Source organism: Gymnogyps californianus, chromosome 6, assembly GCF_018139145.2.
Source record: "Gymnogyps californianus isolate 813 chromosome 6, ASM1813914v2, whole genome shotgun sequence".
In the NCBI taxonomy this organism is placed as follows: domain Eukaryota; kingdom Metazoa; phylum Chordata; class Aves; order Accipitriformes; family Cathartidae; genus Gymnogyps; species Gymnogyps californianus.
In genome coordinates, this window is record NC_059476.1 from 23,113,349 (window position 1) to 23,130,150 (window position 16,802).

Below are 16,802 nucleotides of genomic sequence, written 5' to 3' on the forward strand. Positions count from 1 at the left end.
GAAATGTGATGGTAGCTCAGTTTTTTGGTGACTCTTTAACGGTAGATCTTGTTCTTGGCTGAAGTGGTGTTCACTTTTTTTTTTTTTTTAATAATTGTAACTGGATTATATCAGTGAAATTGAGATTTTTTTTTTTTTGTAGTGGATAAATTTTATCTTGTTGTGATTGATCCATGCTCCCACCTCTGCACCAGTGGTCCAGAAGTTGCTGCAATGAAATTGAAACAGAGTTGTTGGTGATATGTTTGGGGTGGGTTTTTTTTTTCCTTAACAAATAGAAGCTTATGTTTTGGCATCAATAGTTGTTCTTAAGAAAAAGATATGACTTCAAGGAGTGTTGAGTATCTAACATCTACAGCTGAAATAATTAAGAGCTGCTGATGTACCTTTCAATAATCATTAGATGCTTGAATATGCATTTAAATACCTGCTTTTCAAATGTTGGCATGACTGCCTGAAAGACTTGTACAGATTTTCTTCATGAATATGTGAATCAGATCTAAGTTCTGAGTTAACAGGTAATCATGTTTTTCCTCATGTGTGTTTGGAATTATGGCAAGACTAACAATTACAGGTATTTTTCCTCTTTAAATGAGTGTCATAAGAGTTTACAAAATTATATTAGATTTGGATTTTATACTTTTAGATTTTTATCCTCTGGAGTGAGTAAAGGGGAATTAGAATTGTTCTAATAAATTGTCTTCTGCAATAAAAACCAGTTCCCTTCTTCTCAACATAGTTTGGCTGGACAGCAGTAGCAGGTAAGTGTGAAACTGCATGTTGTTCATCGTACATATTCAAAGAATTATTTAGGCTGCAGCTGTCGGTAACTGAAGTACTGTAGACAGTGTAAGTAAAACTCTCGGTTGAATCAGTGGACCTTGCCTGTATTTTTGAAACAGAATAAGAAAACTATGGCTCTGCAGAAATGTATTCTGCTGAGAATGGAGGTTTGCACTTGAATGCTCGTAGTGGTGGGGCAAATCTACAGTGTATTCAAGAATCCATGAAGTAGTGTTTCTTCTTGTGTTTAAAAATGTGTCATGTGAAAGGATACCTGTGACCCTACAGGATAGCTGGATTTCCCTTCTGTTACAAATATGAACAATTTTATTCTTATATCACAGGTCTCAAACCTGCATAAATATCTTTGTGAAGAAGATAATGAATTATTAACATATACTTATATTGTAATGTAACTTTAAGTTTTCAGTTGGCTTAATTCTCTTGTCAAGCTAAATCTAGTGTAATAATGCTTTTTATGTAATATGTCAAGTTCTTTATTCAAGTATTTGAATTGACATCTTCTACGTTACACCTGAGACCTAGTGAATTATTAAACGTATTGAACATTGGGATCATAGTGACTTTAATTAGAACATTAATTTTTGACAATGCCATACAATACCAGTTAGAGAAGATGAATTTAAAAGGGAAAATGATTTTTTGTAACATACTTGAATTTTGCGCTTATTTAGAGATGTTATTAAATGACCATACTTGTAAGTGAGAACTCCTTGCCCAAGACTTCCTTCTGCAACACCTCTAGAAAATATGACCGCCATTCAGGATGATGTTCAGTGTTGTACTAGGAGATGGTCAGATATAATGAGGTTTTATATGGTTTATATGTTTGAATAAAACCCAGTTGATCTGACTGTTCATAGGAAATTTGAAATCTGGCATAAGCGTACCTGCTTTTGTAATGAATCTTGCTTTCATACTCTTTTAAAATTTGCTTAATGTGCTACTGATGTTACTGAAGCTGTATTATATAGCAGATGTTACCTCTTTGACATCCCTGATGTAGACACAACACAAAACATCCCTCTAACTTCACACTCCTCTTGGATACACACACAACCATAATTTGCATAAGAACTATCTAACATACACAAAACTTTAGATCTGGTAAAGCTGTAGTGAAGTAGACTTCAGCTTCCCCAGCCACTGAATGATGTTCTAAGCTACTTTGATTTAATCATTTAACACAGTGGACTTAAGCTTAACCATCTAACCCTGTCCTGTAACTGAACGACAGCTTCAGCATTCTCAGTGGCTGGAGGAAGGAGCACTTGTCTTCATTCCTCTTGCCTTCATTCAGTTGTTTTAGAGGGAGGTGAGAGGAGCTGTACTGTGTAGTATGGCTGAGGGTGAAATCATACACCATGTGTAAAGTCACGCCTATGTTTTGCAAGAATTGAATGAGGCTGTTTCTAATGATTCTGCTGGGGTTTTGTGTATGTGCACGGGAGTAACTCATTGATCCACAGTTAATTGTAATATCTCTGTGATGTCTTTTGGTATTCTGAATACCAGGAGTAAAATCTGTAAAAATGGATGAAGACAGTTTTTTGGTGGCATGCTGCTATCTGCAGCCTGGTTGGATGTCAGTGCAGTCATTTCACTTCAAATGATATTTTGAAGGCTTTTTTTTTTTTTACAGCAGCAAAAGCCACTGTTTACATCCTAGAGTATTAGATGCAGAATGGTTCATTTCAGTTAGTAGTTAAAAAAAAAAAGGTGGCAAATTCCAGGGGTCTGAAAGCCCATGAAGTAACTTGGTATTAGATTACAATTTAATACCAAATTTGTCTTGGTTAATAATTGCAAACAAAGGCTTCTGTATTCAGGCTATAAAATGGGAAACATCTCTAAAAAGAGCACTTGTAGTTCATGTGATTTTTATTTCACTAGTAGCACTTGCTCCTATTGCCATGTTGTCCTTCACTTGCGCTGGTACCGCTGTGTGTGTGGGTGAACCAGTCAGGAGAGAGCCACCTAAAACCAGTCTGGCCCCCGTAGCACTTCCCCAGATCAGGCTTCCGTGCTCCAGCGCTAGCTGATGCTTCAGTTAACAGCCTCTACCAGTTTCTCTTTTATGCTTATTTTAATTCACAGTATATTTTCATTTGACCTCTGTGTGTTGAACAATCCTTTGTGAGTTAAAAAATTTAACATTAGAAAGGTGTTATCCTTTATTTGAGTATGGTATGAAACTGCTAGAGAGTGACAATAAAGTGCCGAGTATTTTGGAAAGAATTAATCCCTACTTAGCAACAAATCCAGAAGATAAGAAAAAAAAAATCAGAATCCCTTTAATTAATGTCAAGATGACTCAAAAAAATCTGTTAAAGCGAAAAAGTGCCAAGCAGAGGCATTTTCTTTGGGAACATAGTCCAAAAAGTACAGGATCCAGCTCAGTAGAGGCATAAATGCAAACTGAGGCCTGGATTTGTAAGTCTGTGTTTCAGCTGTGGTGCCAACTTTAATGGCTTCCCTCTCCTGAATGTATCAGTATGGGTCCTGAAAATGTAATCCATGGTCTGAAAGTTGTCTTGGGACACTTGTTGACTTGAATGGTTTTGTTAATTCTCTTTTTTCCCCAGCAAAAGTTTTATTGCCTAATAAGTCAGTCTGAAAAATGATTTTTTTTTTTTCCAGTGAAAAAATGAAGCTTAGCGTGCATTCGTTAGGTCTTGGAAAAAACAAAAATAGAAAATACTAAAGTTTTCATAAGAAATAGGAGAAAGAGATGCATCCATTCCAGAATAGCAAGGGGCACTGTTTTCTCCAGGGCTATAGGAAATCACTGCAACTATGCGGGACCACTGTTGGCTGGTTTCTTACTGTCTTGCTTCACCAGGTTTTGCTTCAGTTTTGCTTGACCAGGCGTACTGTGCATATTTTCATTTTGACAGATTGTCATTATCAGAGAAATAATGTTTTGTGTTGAAAATATTCTACTTACTAGTGCTTTTTCTGTGCAGGTGATTTGATTTTCTTTTTAAGCTTTATATTGCAGTTAGTGAATAGGAGAAAGTAAATTTTAATACAGATTAGAGCTGTACTTGGGGCACAAATTAATTTTATCTACTAGAAATTGGTCCTCAATTCCAGTGATGACAAAAAGAGGAGGGGGGGGGGGAAGCTGGAATTATTTACATTCCTTTTGTTTCACTATTTGCAGAGTGAAGACATTTACGAAGAAGCAGATGGGGGGGTTTTGTCTCTAAATCTATTGCTGCCTGAATTCTTGTAAATGAGCCCTTTTGTCTTTTTTTTGCTTGAAAAGGAAACATTAGGGAAGGAAATTGGAATGTGAAAGAATGGTTGCTAACTGTATTACTTATGAATTGTAGATGGGGAAAAATAGCTTTCTGGCTCAGAGAGGTGGATTTATTTTGTTTCCAAATGCAGCCTCTTGTGCATTCTTTGCGTTACTCCTATTTTTGTCTTCTGTCCTTTTTTCCTACCTTTACCCTGATTGCTTTGTTTCTTCCTTTATGGTAGTTTCTTGAAAATTGCTGAGAACTTTAAGAAGTTTTAGTTTTTACAAACAGTATTCCTAGTCAGTGAGCCTGATTACACTAAAATGGAGAGATGATATCATACACAGTTTTAGGTATTTGTTAATAATTTCATATCTCTTGTTAAAGTGGTCTCATGATCTGTCCAGGCAAAGCTGCCGTCAGCTAATGGGTCTTAATTTAGTGTGGGTGAAGTAGCAAAAGGATAATACTTTGAAACCTTTCCTTATCCAGTCTGTGGGAAGCTTCTGCATGTGGAAGGGTAGAATTACAAAAACAATCATGTAATTGCTTTAATGGTTCCTTTTTAAATGTCCTTTTTTGTTACCTACTTGAAGATAGCCAAGAGGGGTTAAAGACTCCAGCAATGTCCGTTCCTCCATTTGCTTGGTTTGCCTTTGCTTTGAGCCAGCTCATTAATAAATCATTAACAGTGCTTTAATTTTTTGCAGACGATGTAATGCAGACTACTTACTGTGAAATTGACTTGGACAAAGGAAGAAGAGATGCATTTGTGTATGCTATCAAAAATCACTATTGGTACCAGATGTATATTGATGACTTGCCAATATGGGGTGAGTGATATTATGCATAAACAACTTGATTACAACTACAGGAGTCCTGTGCTAGTGGGTTTCATGGAGTCATTTAATGACTAAGCTTCATTACAAGAATCTCACAAGTATGTAGAACTTATGTAACCAAATAGTACAAATAAGTTGAAGGATTATTGCATTGAAAGAACAGTAGGATGGCTTGTACTAGTGAATTACAAAAACAGTGAAAAGCTGTTTTGTTTCTCAAGCACTGATTTAATAATGCCAAGTTCTTAGGGTTAAATTCTTTTAAATGTTCAAGTGAGTGGTAATTAGATAGGTCAGATATAAGGTCCATGTTAATGTGTTCATGAAGAACTCTTTCAATGTTTAAACTTTATTTTGCTAGTTCTTGTGTTTATTACTAACGCAAGAGCTGTTTGATTTACTTTTATGGTAATTTAGTGGCTTTTAACAGTTTTGCATGTGCAGTCTGTGGTTATATGGAGGAGTTTTATTTTACTTGTTCTTATACAGTTCTTAAAATTGATCTTGCTGAGTATTATTAATCTGGGCTTAGAAGTGCTTGTGTCTTGAGTAAAAATTTATGTGTCCTTATTGCCATTGTCTCCTAAGCTCTCTGGTTTTTGTTACTCCCTTGTAACCTGTGATCACATACCTAGTAAAGAGCGCTCTGCAGATCGCACTTTGCACTGATAGCATCAACCAAACCCCCCAAGCCCTAGTCTCCCTGTTGTAGATATAAACTGAAGGGAAATGAAAAGCACCACAAAAGCTTTGTTAAGGTAAGGTCTTTGTTGCCTGTGTTTCGTGAAAGAGGTAAAACGGCCCAAAATAAACAAAATCCCACAACACCTACAAAAATACAGTTCAAGCCACATGAAAAAAGTCCTTTGATAGGTAGTATGCTGAATAATGCTATCCATCGTTCATTCATTCTGACAGAAGGTGGTTTTTTTAGCTCTTTCTTATAATTTTAATTGGTTTTAGAAAGTAGCTATCTGATGAACATGAGCCCCAGTCAGAAATGCTAGTGCTTTATTTATTTATTATTTATCTGTTAGTCAGGAAGGTTCTTGCCTCTTTTAAAATGTGTGTGTTTTTAAGAGATAACATTATAATGCCTGACAGGAGAAGTACTCATATTTGTATTCGTTCTTTTCAGCTGGTTTGCTTAGTGTGTGTAACAGCTCTGTGGCAGGGCTTGGAGTAGAGCCTAATTAATCTGTGTGGCCTTTACTATACTTCCTGAGCAATTGCTGGTAGGCTTTTTAAAAGCATGCATGAGTGACAGTTGTTGCTACAATATTTTTTTATGCTTTTGGCCTTTCAGCAAAAGATCAATGAATGATTTTCCTAGACTAGTGGCAGCTACGTAGGCTTTAGACTGCCCAAGGATGATGGATGCTAAGCTGACTTCTTTGGAATCCTGTGTGGCTAGCAAGTCTTGGAGACCTTCTTTTTTAGGACTGATTTTTCTGATCTTATTTGGGAACATTTTTTCTCACCTCAAATACCGAAGAACAAGTATACTTACTAAATCTTCTACACACTGAGTAAACTTTACGCTCTCAGCTGAAAAATCTGTTTTACTGTGATTCCAGTGGTTTTAATGTTCTTCATTATGCTTCAGTATGCTTTGTATGCACAAGAAGTCATTCCTAATGCTACAGCTAACAGACATGTACAATCTAGGTATCATCTTCGTATGATATTAAGAAGCTGGTTTTGATAGTTGTTTGGAACCAGGAGCTCAAGTTGTGATACTTAATGGATGACTGCAGCATCATGAGTACTGGTAGTATTATGCAAGGTTATAATCTGACATCAGGTGTGAAAGCAAGCGGTGCTGAAGATTTTGGTCTATGTCTCCTGAGGGCTGGGTAAAACTAGCAGGGCTGCAGATTGGTCAGTGAATATTAACCCGGTTTTTATTCCAAAAAATTAATCGGTTCTCGATGGGGGGCTGAGAAAGGAGTGGATGCACCTGAACTGATCAGAAGTGTTTATGTGCAAGTCTGCACATGTCTTTCTGACCTTTGTGTTCCAAGTACAGTTTAGAAAACTGTGAATATAGCTTATCTGCGTTACTTCTGGTTTTGCTGGGTTTCTGTTCAACAATAGGAATATTTCAGGCTCTGAGTGCTGCCTAAACCTTAAAGCTCTGAGACTTACTGCTCACTGAGCAGTTTTTATTATAAATATTTCTGTTATGAATACAGCATGAGTGATACCATACACGTGGCTCCTCCAGCTTGTTGGTGTCTTTGACTGTGTTGTGTAGACTTGCCTAGTACCATGTAATGTGGTGGTAGAGATACTAAGGAAAACTAATATCTTTTGCTTGATTGAGTGTCATCGCATAGCTGTTCATTTCAGTAACTGTAATGAAAAACATTAGGACTGCTTAAAATACACGGGAGTAAGAACTTTAGTAATAATGATGGCATCTCTGAAATACTGTGAATACTGAGAACGTTTTTTTGTTTTATTAAGATAGTGTCCAGAACTGGTTACCCTCAGCTTGCATTAAAAATATCTTGTGCTGAAATGAGGGTTTTGTTACTATGTGAAGGCTATCATGTTGATCCACTTCAATTGGATTACCTTTCCTGAGAACCCTAGAGCCAGCATGTATTGTATGTACTGTATCACCCAGTCCACTATTTTTTTCATTGTTGACTTGTGTCTTGTAGCTGGATTAAACCAAAATTTTGTTCCCTAAATTTAAATGGCTAGAGTCCTTTTTTTTTTTTTTTTTTTTTGCTACAAAAGAAAATAAGTATTCTCTGAAGAGTTTAAAAGAAAAGGATTCAGATGGTGTTAATGTTTGCTGAGAATTTTAGGCAACTTCTGTTTAATTCTGTTCTTAAAGCAGACCACTCGCTTCTCTGGGCTCATCCAGATGTATTTGTGACACTCCTCCTGTCTCCTGGCAAACTTTAGTTAAGTTCATGTTTTATGTTGTTCATGGTTTTCCACCTTGGTAAGGCTTACTGATGTCAAAGTCATATGCACAACCATTAGTATTTGAAATTCTCCTTAGGAAGTCCTCAAAATAGCCAGTAAGGAGTACTCCATTTTCAGTAAAGACTAGGCATAAAATAACTTTTCTTAACTGCTGATAACTAAAGGTAAGGACTTCAAACTGCTGTTTGAGGGCTTTGGAAAGTTTATGCTTTATTTTCTGACCTGAAAAAGGCAACCAGATCTTTTTAAGTGCATTCAGATAAAATGATTTCATTTTCTGCTTTTTCCTGAACTTCTGTCCCACGGTGGAGTGGCTAGTCTTGACTGTCTTTGTTTCAGGACATCTCCCTAAGTATATGGAGCACTGTGTTAGTTCGCTCCTTCACGTAGTGATTGATCAGAATGTCCTTTAAGTAGTTTAGAGGTCTGTATTGTCATGGTTTTGGATGCTACTATGGGAACAGATGGTATAGCAGGTGCTAGGCTGTATGGCATAGGCACAAACTGGCACGTGTTTCATGTGGATAGCATATACAAGGCAATCCTGACAGATGAGATTAAGTAAAAAACATGACAGAAAAATACCACCTTGAAAATTAAAAAGCACAGGTAATGCACAAGTGCCATTCCTTCATATACCTGCTGCTTCGTGATAACCTGTTCCATATCCTTCACCTACTTGTTTTCCCACTCCCCCCCACCTTTGTATATCTTGCGTGCTGCTTTTATTGTGGCTTTCCATCTTGTATGTGATCTTTGGTATGGTGGTCTTGACATTAAAGATGATGCTTGTAGCCTGTGAACTTGGTGACTGCTAGGCTTGACCTCCCCGCCCCCAGCATAGTACATTCTCTGGAATTTTTCTGTAGTAGATTAGACATTTTGCAGTAATTTATTGAAAAGAACTTAATCATGGCTAATATTGAGTTCAGTTGAGTTGCATCTGTGCAGCTTTCCATGTTGGAGGTAATAAAAATCTTCAAGTAAACGATAACTTTCTGAATTTTTCAGTGAAAGTAACAGAGAGAGTAGTCAAAAACTATCATTCTTGGCAAGCATTGGAAACTTGTGTGCAAATGAGAGCAAAAAGTATGTGTGTGGGAGTCAACTAATGAGGAATACAGAATGAAAGTAAAATTTTTAATAGGAAGAAAAATGAGTGAAGGGATAGATGGGAGATGGGAAAATACAGAGGTTTTGGCTAAGTTCTGTTCATGGAAATTAAATCTGTATTCAGCTAGTTGTTTATCTGGTAAGAATTCCAAATAAAGCTAGAGGAACTGTTGTTGTGTCTTCTGTTTCTTCTCCAGTGTTTGTAGCTGCATGCTTTTTTCTTTTAATGCCGTTACAAAATGCTTCTTGCAGATACCTGTGGATTGAAGGTGTAATCCAGGTATTAGAGTTGAAGAGAAGAGCATAAGATCTGCTGTGTTCTCTTTACTATAGTTATGTTGCTTTTTTAGCTGGCAAAACTTTTGTGATGCATATTTTAAAAAAATAATTACAGAATATTTGAAAAGCATACCTGTAATAGATGCTGACACATGTTTCCTATGCAGGTATTGTTGGAGAAGCAGATGAAAATGGAGAGGATTATTACCTTTGGACTTACAAAAAACTTGAAATCGGTTACAATGGAAACAGAATTGTAGATGTCAATCTGACCAGTGAAGGAAAGGTGAAATTGGTACCAAACACAAAAATCCAGATGTCATATTCAGTAAGTAATTTGGTGATGAATCTGTAATAAGAAATGCTACATGGTGAAATAGCTCAAAAATAGGTACTTGTATACCTACAACTATGTATTGATACATCAGGCTATTTTAGAGGAAGATGCATCTTCGCTCCTTCAAATCGTTTTTTTTTTTTCATTACTGAAAAACCTTGATAGGTTTATTAAGAATAAATGTAAAATGATGATTTTTGAAACACTACAAACAAACTGAAGCTTCTATAATCTGCAGAAAAGTGTTTTGGTGGGAAAGGAAGATGTCCCAAAAGGTATAGAGACTAGAAGTGTAGAGGACCCCCCAGTAGGTATGCATTTTCTTAATGTTTGGAGCTCTGACATTTGCATCATAGATTTGAACTGGATTCTGAGCTAGGACTGAAACCCACGGCAAGCCTTCATACTTTGCAAGCAGTTAGTGTCAAAGCTTATTTTGGTTTTGCAATTCCAGTAGAAATTTGTCTTATTTATGTAACCTTATTAGTAAAGTTCTCTCTGAAGCCCTCTGCTATTACATTGAATTGCTATGATAAAAGGTAATGAATAAACAATGTTTGCTGTTCTGAGTTAATGAATTAAATTTTTCAGTTTTCCTCCTTATTTATTTGATGTTACTTAAATCTGTAATGGTTCACTTCTCATGTTCACCACATTTGTGTACTGAAACTAGTTCTTAATGCATTGCTTTTCTACAGTGTGTTAGCAGTAGGTGTCAGCATAAGATTTTATTTCAGAGGATATTCTTGCTACTATTACATTTGTCTTGTGCTGAATAAGTTGTATAGTTTGAAGTGCAGATAACTGGTTTTTATATGTGCTCTCTAGAATTATGTTTACACTAATCTCCCTATTTCTACTGCAAAATTGATAGTAGAAATTTTGAAATTTTCTATTTCAAATTCCACCAGCATTGTGAAGTCCATTTGCTCTGTGAATTTTGAGGTGGACAGCACTGAGTAGCTGCCAGTAATGAAAATAACATTAGATGTTCCCTTAAAATACTTTTCAGCATACAGAGCTCAAGACTTAGCTATCCAATTCTGTTGGCACCACTGGCCAATGGCTGGGCTGGCGCATGTGTGGTGTTTAATTCAGAGATTGTCTCTGGTGGCTTTGTTCTAAGCAGTGCTTCTTAGTGGCAGATGCTCTAATGAGAAGTGTATCTGCTTAAAACAGTGTTGAAAGCTATTAATGTTTTGAGCCACTAATCTTGAACAAGGTTGTAATTTGAACTGAAGAACATTTATATCATACCTCAAAGTGAATAATACTTGAGTCTTGGGGTTTTTAATCTGTCTCAGGACTGTGGTGAGTGATAGGGGTATTCAGTCTACATTTATATGCTTTCTTCTGTACTGAATAAGAGAACATCTGTTGGAAAGGATAGTTCTTGTCATGTATTTTAAAAAGATAGGCACAAGGGGGCTGCATTTGTTTCAAGATCACTAAAAAACCTGATATTTCCTAATCTTGGCATGCTTTTGAAAAAATTTTAGTGTAGATTTGTGTTTAATTTCTGAAATTGCATTTAAAAATAAAAATGAAAACAATCTTGCAAAAATTCTGAAAAATACTTTGTGCTACCGTGTTAGCACCATATAGTTCATTAGTACAATTAAATCTTCCAGTTTCAAAGCAGTCCTCTGTGCAGCTAGTGGAGTAACTGATAGCAGTAGTGTGCTGTTACCCTGTGATAGTATGGCCATAAACGCATACTTTTCCAGCTGGTTTCAGAGTTATTTATTGGCAATTGAAGTGTCTAGATTGCAGAATCCTGTGGTCTTACAGATTTTAGGCTGCAGCTTGTAGCTTTTAAAATTTTAACATCTGTCTTTTAGGGTCCAGCTTGATCCCTTTTATCCAGTTCCCTTCCAGCCAGCTTGTATCTCAGTTTATGCCCTTTTCTTTCCTATTGGCATCTGTTTTAAATCTGCACTTATAACTTCTAATTTCCCTCACTTCTGCTAGACTACATCTTTTTTCTTGGGCACTGTACTCAGAGAATTTAGGTACAGATGATTTCACTGAATACCAGTCTCAGTGCATGGCAGCAAAACAGATCTCAGCTGCCATTGGGGGAGTGGAAGTAGAGGGTGTTGTCATTGCTGAGTGAACACTGGTAAAGTTCTCCACAAGCCTCTTTTCATACAATGCAGCACATGGAAATGTTGAGAAAAGGGAGTGTGCTGTCAGCAAAAAAAAAAAAATCTTTGGAGAAATTCCACTGCTTTCTAGCACGTCATTCTTGAACATATTTAAACATGCTTTCTTTCTCTAACCTTTCTTCTGAAATCTTGGGCAAATTTGGGAGGATTTTTCAAAGGTATTGCCTCATCATTTTACGAGTATCTACAGTGGGAAAAAAACATCCTCTTTGAACTATTTGTTTGACAAAACTGAAAAATAGGGTCATTTGATGGATTTTGGTTTTGGCACCCTCAGTATGAGTATCTTTATGAGCTCCTATAATCAAAAAAAGGGTTTGTTGTATTTGACAACTAGAAGTTTGCATCTTTGGTTAGCCTCACAGAGACAGTGAGAGCTGAGGCGGTGCAAGACTGATTCTTCCTTGTTCTTAAACATAAGCATAGACAAGATTAGACGCATGAGGCAAGGTGGCTGATGTTCATTCTATGTCTGACCTGTAGATATCAGTCTTTAAGAACATCAGTGCATTGTTTTTGCCAAAACCTAGATTCATATTGAAGAAAACATCTGAAGTGGATGATTTTTAAAATGTATTTTGGGTTTCTGCATGTGAGTATAGCTGAACGTACTATAATGAGCTTTTCAAGTGTAAATTTTTCTCTCTTTAGGTGAAATGGAAGAAATCAGACGTGAAGTTTGAAGACCGATTTGACAAGTATCTTGACCCATCTTTTTTTCAGCACAGAGTATGTATTGTTCTAAGACAACCTTACGAAATATCCGTTTGAAATGGTTGCTTTAGTTCAGAAGATGTCACAGAATTTTTGGACGACATCTTTGAATTTTTGGATGCCCCAGATGTTCTGGGACAATGAAACAGGCAGGTCTAGGACTGTAGGTTTTAAGTGATAGTTCTGTTGCTCAAATAGGATGGCTCCAGTAGAGTGCTTCAGTAAATGTGCAGGCAAGCTTTAAGCCTGCAGCAAGTACAAGGCAGTTCAAGAAAATATATTCACGTGATCGGAAGCCGTGACATTTCAAGGACACAACTGTACGGCTTGCATAGCTGAATAACTGCAGTTGGTCGTATGTACACTTTTTACTGAAGTAAATGCAAAGCAAAAAGCATTAGCCTAAACCCGTTGGCCACATCAGTTGTGATAGTTTAAACCTGTGGCTGTAATCTCCTTAAGGGTAGTATGCTGAGCTATACTACTTTCTGAAATTAGAGGGTTTGGATTCTGTTTGGAGCTCAGTGAAAACCAGAAGATGTGCTTGTCCGAGGCAAAATAATGCCCCTGCACATTTTGGTCCTGCGCAAAGCAATGGTTCCTTTGGCTTTTTGTCTGTGAGCATCTCTCGTACTGTTTAAACCTCTTCTCTAGGAAGGCAGCAGTACATCATGTTGCCTTTCCTTTACCAAGGGAGCATGCGCAGCCAGTTGCTCAAACTTTGCTGGTGCTTAACTAAGCTGTGATAACTTTGTCATGAGCATGCTTGGCTGTTGAAAAGCTTTATGTATGGTGTTTCACAGGCCAGTTTTAGTGGGACTTTATACAAATGTAGTGTTACTTACAATATGGGTTTATTGTTACTTAGCTAGTGCTGACAAGCTGTCCTGCTAGGCAACGATTTATCCTTATTGGAACAAATTTGAAACACATGTACAGTTCTAAACCTTAGGGATGTGTTTTCTTTTTGTAGATTCACTGGTTTTCAATTTTCAATTCTTTTATGATGGTGATCTTTCTGGTTGGCCTAGTGTCTATGATATTAATGAGAACTTTGCGAAAAGATTATGCAAGATACAGCAAGGAGGAAGAAATGGATGATATGGTAAGATCTGCCTTCACGCTTTTTTAGATCTCTTTTTTTTTAAGGCTTATTGTTTTCTCTTCGTACATTCATTGTGTTAGCAGCTCTGAATGGCTTTCTTCAATTGGACAGAAAACTGCCTTATGTGTATCTTGACAGTGTTACTGGTTTTCTTTATAACACGCTCCTAGGTTGCAACCCAGAACTCTGTCTGTAGTTACTGTGTTAATGTTTATATCCACACTTAGGTTAAACGAGGTCCATTCTAAGTGTGTAATAGAAGCCTGTGTATACTCCTAAGCACTTCAGAGGATTTTAGGGACAGGGAGGGAATCTGATAGATTTTACTGCATCATGCATTCAAGTAGTAATTTTTGTTGTTTTCATAAGCATCTGAAAAGTAAACTTTTCTCCTAGATTTGATGCATTCAGGAAAGAAGACATGCTTGCATTTGAAGTTGCTTTAATGAGTCAGACCTTTAATTTATGCCTACGTGTGTGTTTGTCATTAATTGTCATGACTATACTTAAAATTTTTTTCTTGTTGTTCCTAGGACAGAGATCTAGGAGATGAGTATGGGTGGAAGCAGGTCCATGGAGATGTTTTTAGACCATCCAGTCATCCTCTAATATTTTCATCGCTTATTGGTTCTGGTTGTCAAATTTTTGCTGTCTCTCTTATAGTCATTGTTGTTGCAATGATAGAAGATTTATACACAGAGTAAGTATAATTGTGCCATGCCTTCAGCATATAAGTGCTTAAATGAACAAAATAATTAAAAAAATGAATGTTCTAAGTGGCCTGGAAAAAAGTGTTTGAGAGTCTTAGTCTTTATCTTTAGATCAGATGTAGTATTCAGAAGGGCTCTTAAGTTGAAATGAAGCTTTGTCCTACTCTTATCATGTGAGTTGGTCTCATTTAATTTTACTCTTAATGCTTGCCTTTTATATGATTTATTATGAAACTAGTTTGTTGTTCAGCAGCATCACAGGTAGGTTATGTGGGAAATAAATGTTAAAAGGTACATATTTCACTCCTGGTTTCATCTGGAGTGACAAGATATTGATATATTTCTTACTGTATTTTCCCCGCCATGTCCTGTAAAGACTGAAGGAGGAGTGTGCTGGGTTGTGAATAGTCCTGTTTACTGCTAACAATGCATTAAGCGAGTCTTATCCACAAGTCTTCTCAGGAATAGAGATTTAATTTCTTAAGTTCTTTCGAACAGATACTGCTCAGCCTGTGTTGCATGTAGAACCTCCAGCAATAGATGGGCTGTGGTCCTGACTGGACAGAATTCATTTAAAACAAACAAATAGTACTCAAGTTTAAATTTAACACACCACTTGCAGTTCACCTGGTTCTCTTCCTTTACCTTTTAACTGTTTGAGATTTTTGGTGTCCTGGATGGACTTCATCTGTTTCTGTAGTGAGTGTGTTTTGGATACTGGGGGGAATGTATGTATTTATTTATTTTAATAAATGCTTTGTTTTAAGCAATGACTAGAATGTCAAATCTCTGTTCTATTTTCCCTTGAATATCACCTGTAACTATTGATTTTAACAAGTTGTAATACTTCTAATGTGCCACTAGAGAGAACTCTTGTTTCTGAATTTAGCTGCCTTTTAATGGTGTGTTTAAAAAGCCATATTTTCATTTTTCATATGGTGTTATTCCCCCCTTGCGCACCATGGTTACATTTCTGGATAGTCTTACATATACATTTTTAATTGTACAGCATGTCAGCCCTTTAAGGGAGGGAATGAAACCATTTCAGAATGTTTGTGCACTGTAGGGAAGCTGTAAGTTAGTAATGGTAATTGTAAAATGTATCAGAACAGTAATTTTTAAAAATATATGTGCACTTAGTCTTTATTGCAATAGGCCTTTATACCACTTTCAAAGTGAATTTAATTCTGGGTGTGTAACGGAACAATTGACCAAATCTGGTGCAGACAATTCTTACATTTAGGAAAATAGTGATGTGAGTGAAAAAGGCTGTAAACCAGAATTACAAGAATGGTTGCCTGGCAGTGTTCTTCAGGTCTGTTAAAACTCTTAGGGATCATGCAGCTGATGCCAACTAAAAGTCTCTTGGTGAAAGCTGGTCGTGTCAGCTATTAATTTATTAATACTGGCTTGTGTTTTGAGAAGCTTTTCCATTAGAATGTTTGAAACATGAGTGAGTAAGCTTGAGAATAGCAAATTTTGAGATAATTTTAGATGAACATCTGCTGGTCATTTTACAGGTAGCCTGGATTTACATGTGTCACTTCAGACTGTGCATGGTCTTCTGGGGTTTTGCATGTGTTTCTAAATTGTCTTAAATTAGGAGAAGTGTTAAAATTGGTTTCTGTCTAACCAGTAGCTTTCTAAAATGGAACTATTGCTTATTTTTTTTAAGAAGCAAATGTTAGCATAACGTTTTAGAGTGTGGGACCAGCGAGTATATTTGCTTAGTTCAGTCCATGCATTCATGGAAGCCAGTTGTACTAAAGGTTACTTCTTTGAGTAGGATAGGCATCCAGTAATGGTTCATCAAAATGCCAGTAGTCTGGAATCTCTCAGAACAACTAATTTGAAGAAAGTACAGCAAGCTGGCTGAAAACCTTCTGCTTTTTGCTGTCGAAGAGTAGCAGAGGGACATGGAGAAACAGCTCTACTCATGAATAACATTTATATCTTGCTATTCTTAGACAGGATTTTAAAAAATGTATTTGGAGATGGCTTTTGTGATTTAAAATTATTAGCTTTGCCTGTAAAATTTAAAAAAAATTATGCCAAAATGAGTACTCCAACATTTAATGAGGTGATAATTTAAAAATGACTAAACTCTTCTGATTTAACTACTCCATGCTCATTTGTGGCTTCATTATAGTATTTATAGTCTCTAAATCAGGTTTTCTAATTTTCTGTAAGATGAATACTTTCTGTCTTAGAAGTTAAGTTCTGAGGGGTGGCAGAAGAAACATCATTCACAATCTTAGTATATTTTTGTTAATAATAGCCTTTATATTAAGAGGACCTTTTATCTGCAGTAGTTGAATCTTACACTTAATGTATGTCATGTAAATAGTTCAGTTCTTTATACACAAGGTACACACATCCAAATGTCAGAGTATTTTGATCAGAGGTGAGATTTTTGTACTCCAGTGAAAATAAATGCATGCTAGAAAAGAATGTCAGAACTCTTTTTCTCAGATTGAATTAGACTTGGCCAGAAGCTTTGGATACAAACAGTTCTCATTCTTATGCAGATTTTACAATT

At 36.4% G+C, this 16,802-nt stretch overlaps 1 protein-coding gene across 2 annotated transcripts in view; it reads left to right on the forward strand.

Moving 5' to 3' along the window:
* Nucleotides 1-16,802, forward strand: part of TM9SF3 (transmembrane 9 superfamily member 3) — a 57,812-nt gene that overhangs the window by 18,866 nt on the left and 22,144 nt on the right. For both annotated transcript variants that reach the window (XM_050898554.1, XM_050898553.1), the window contains exons 3-7: nucleotides 4,763-4,885; nucleotides 9,397-9,557; nucleotides 12,386-12,463; nucleotides 13,422-13,553; nucleotides 14,087-14,253. In XM_050898554.1, coding sequence (XP_050754511.1) covers nucleotides 4,763-4,885; nucleotides 9,397-9,557; nucleotides 12,386-12,463; nucleotides 13,422-13,553; nucleotides 14,087-14,253 — 661 coding nt within the window. The remainder of the gene's footprint in view (nucleotides 1-4,762; nucleotides 4,886-9,396; nucleotides 9,558-12,385; nucleotides 12,464-13,421; nucleotides 13,554-14,086; nucleotides 14,254-16,802) is intronic.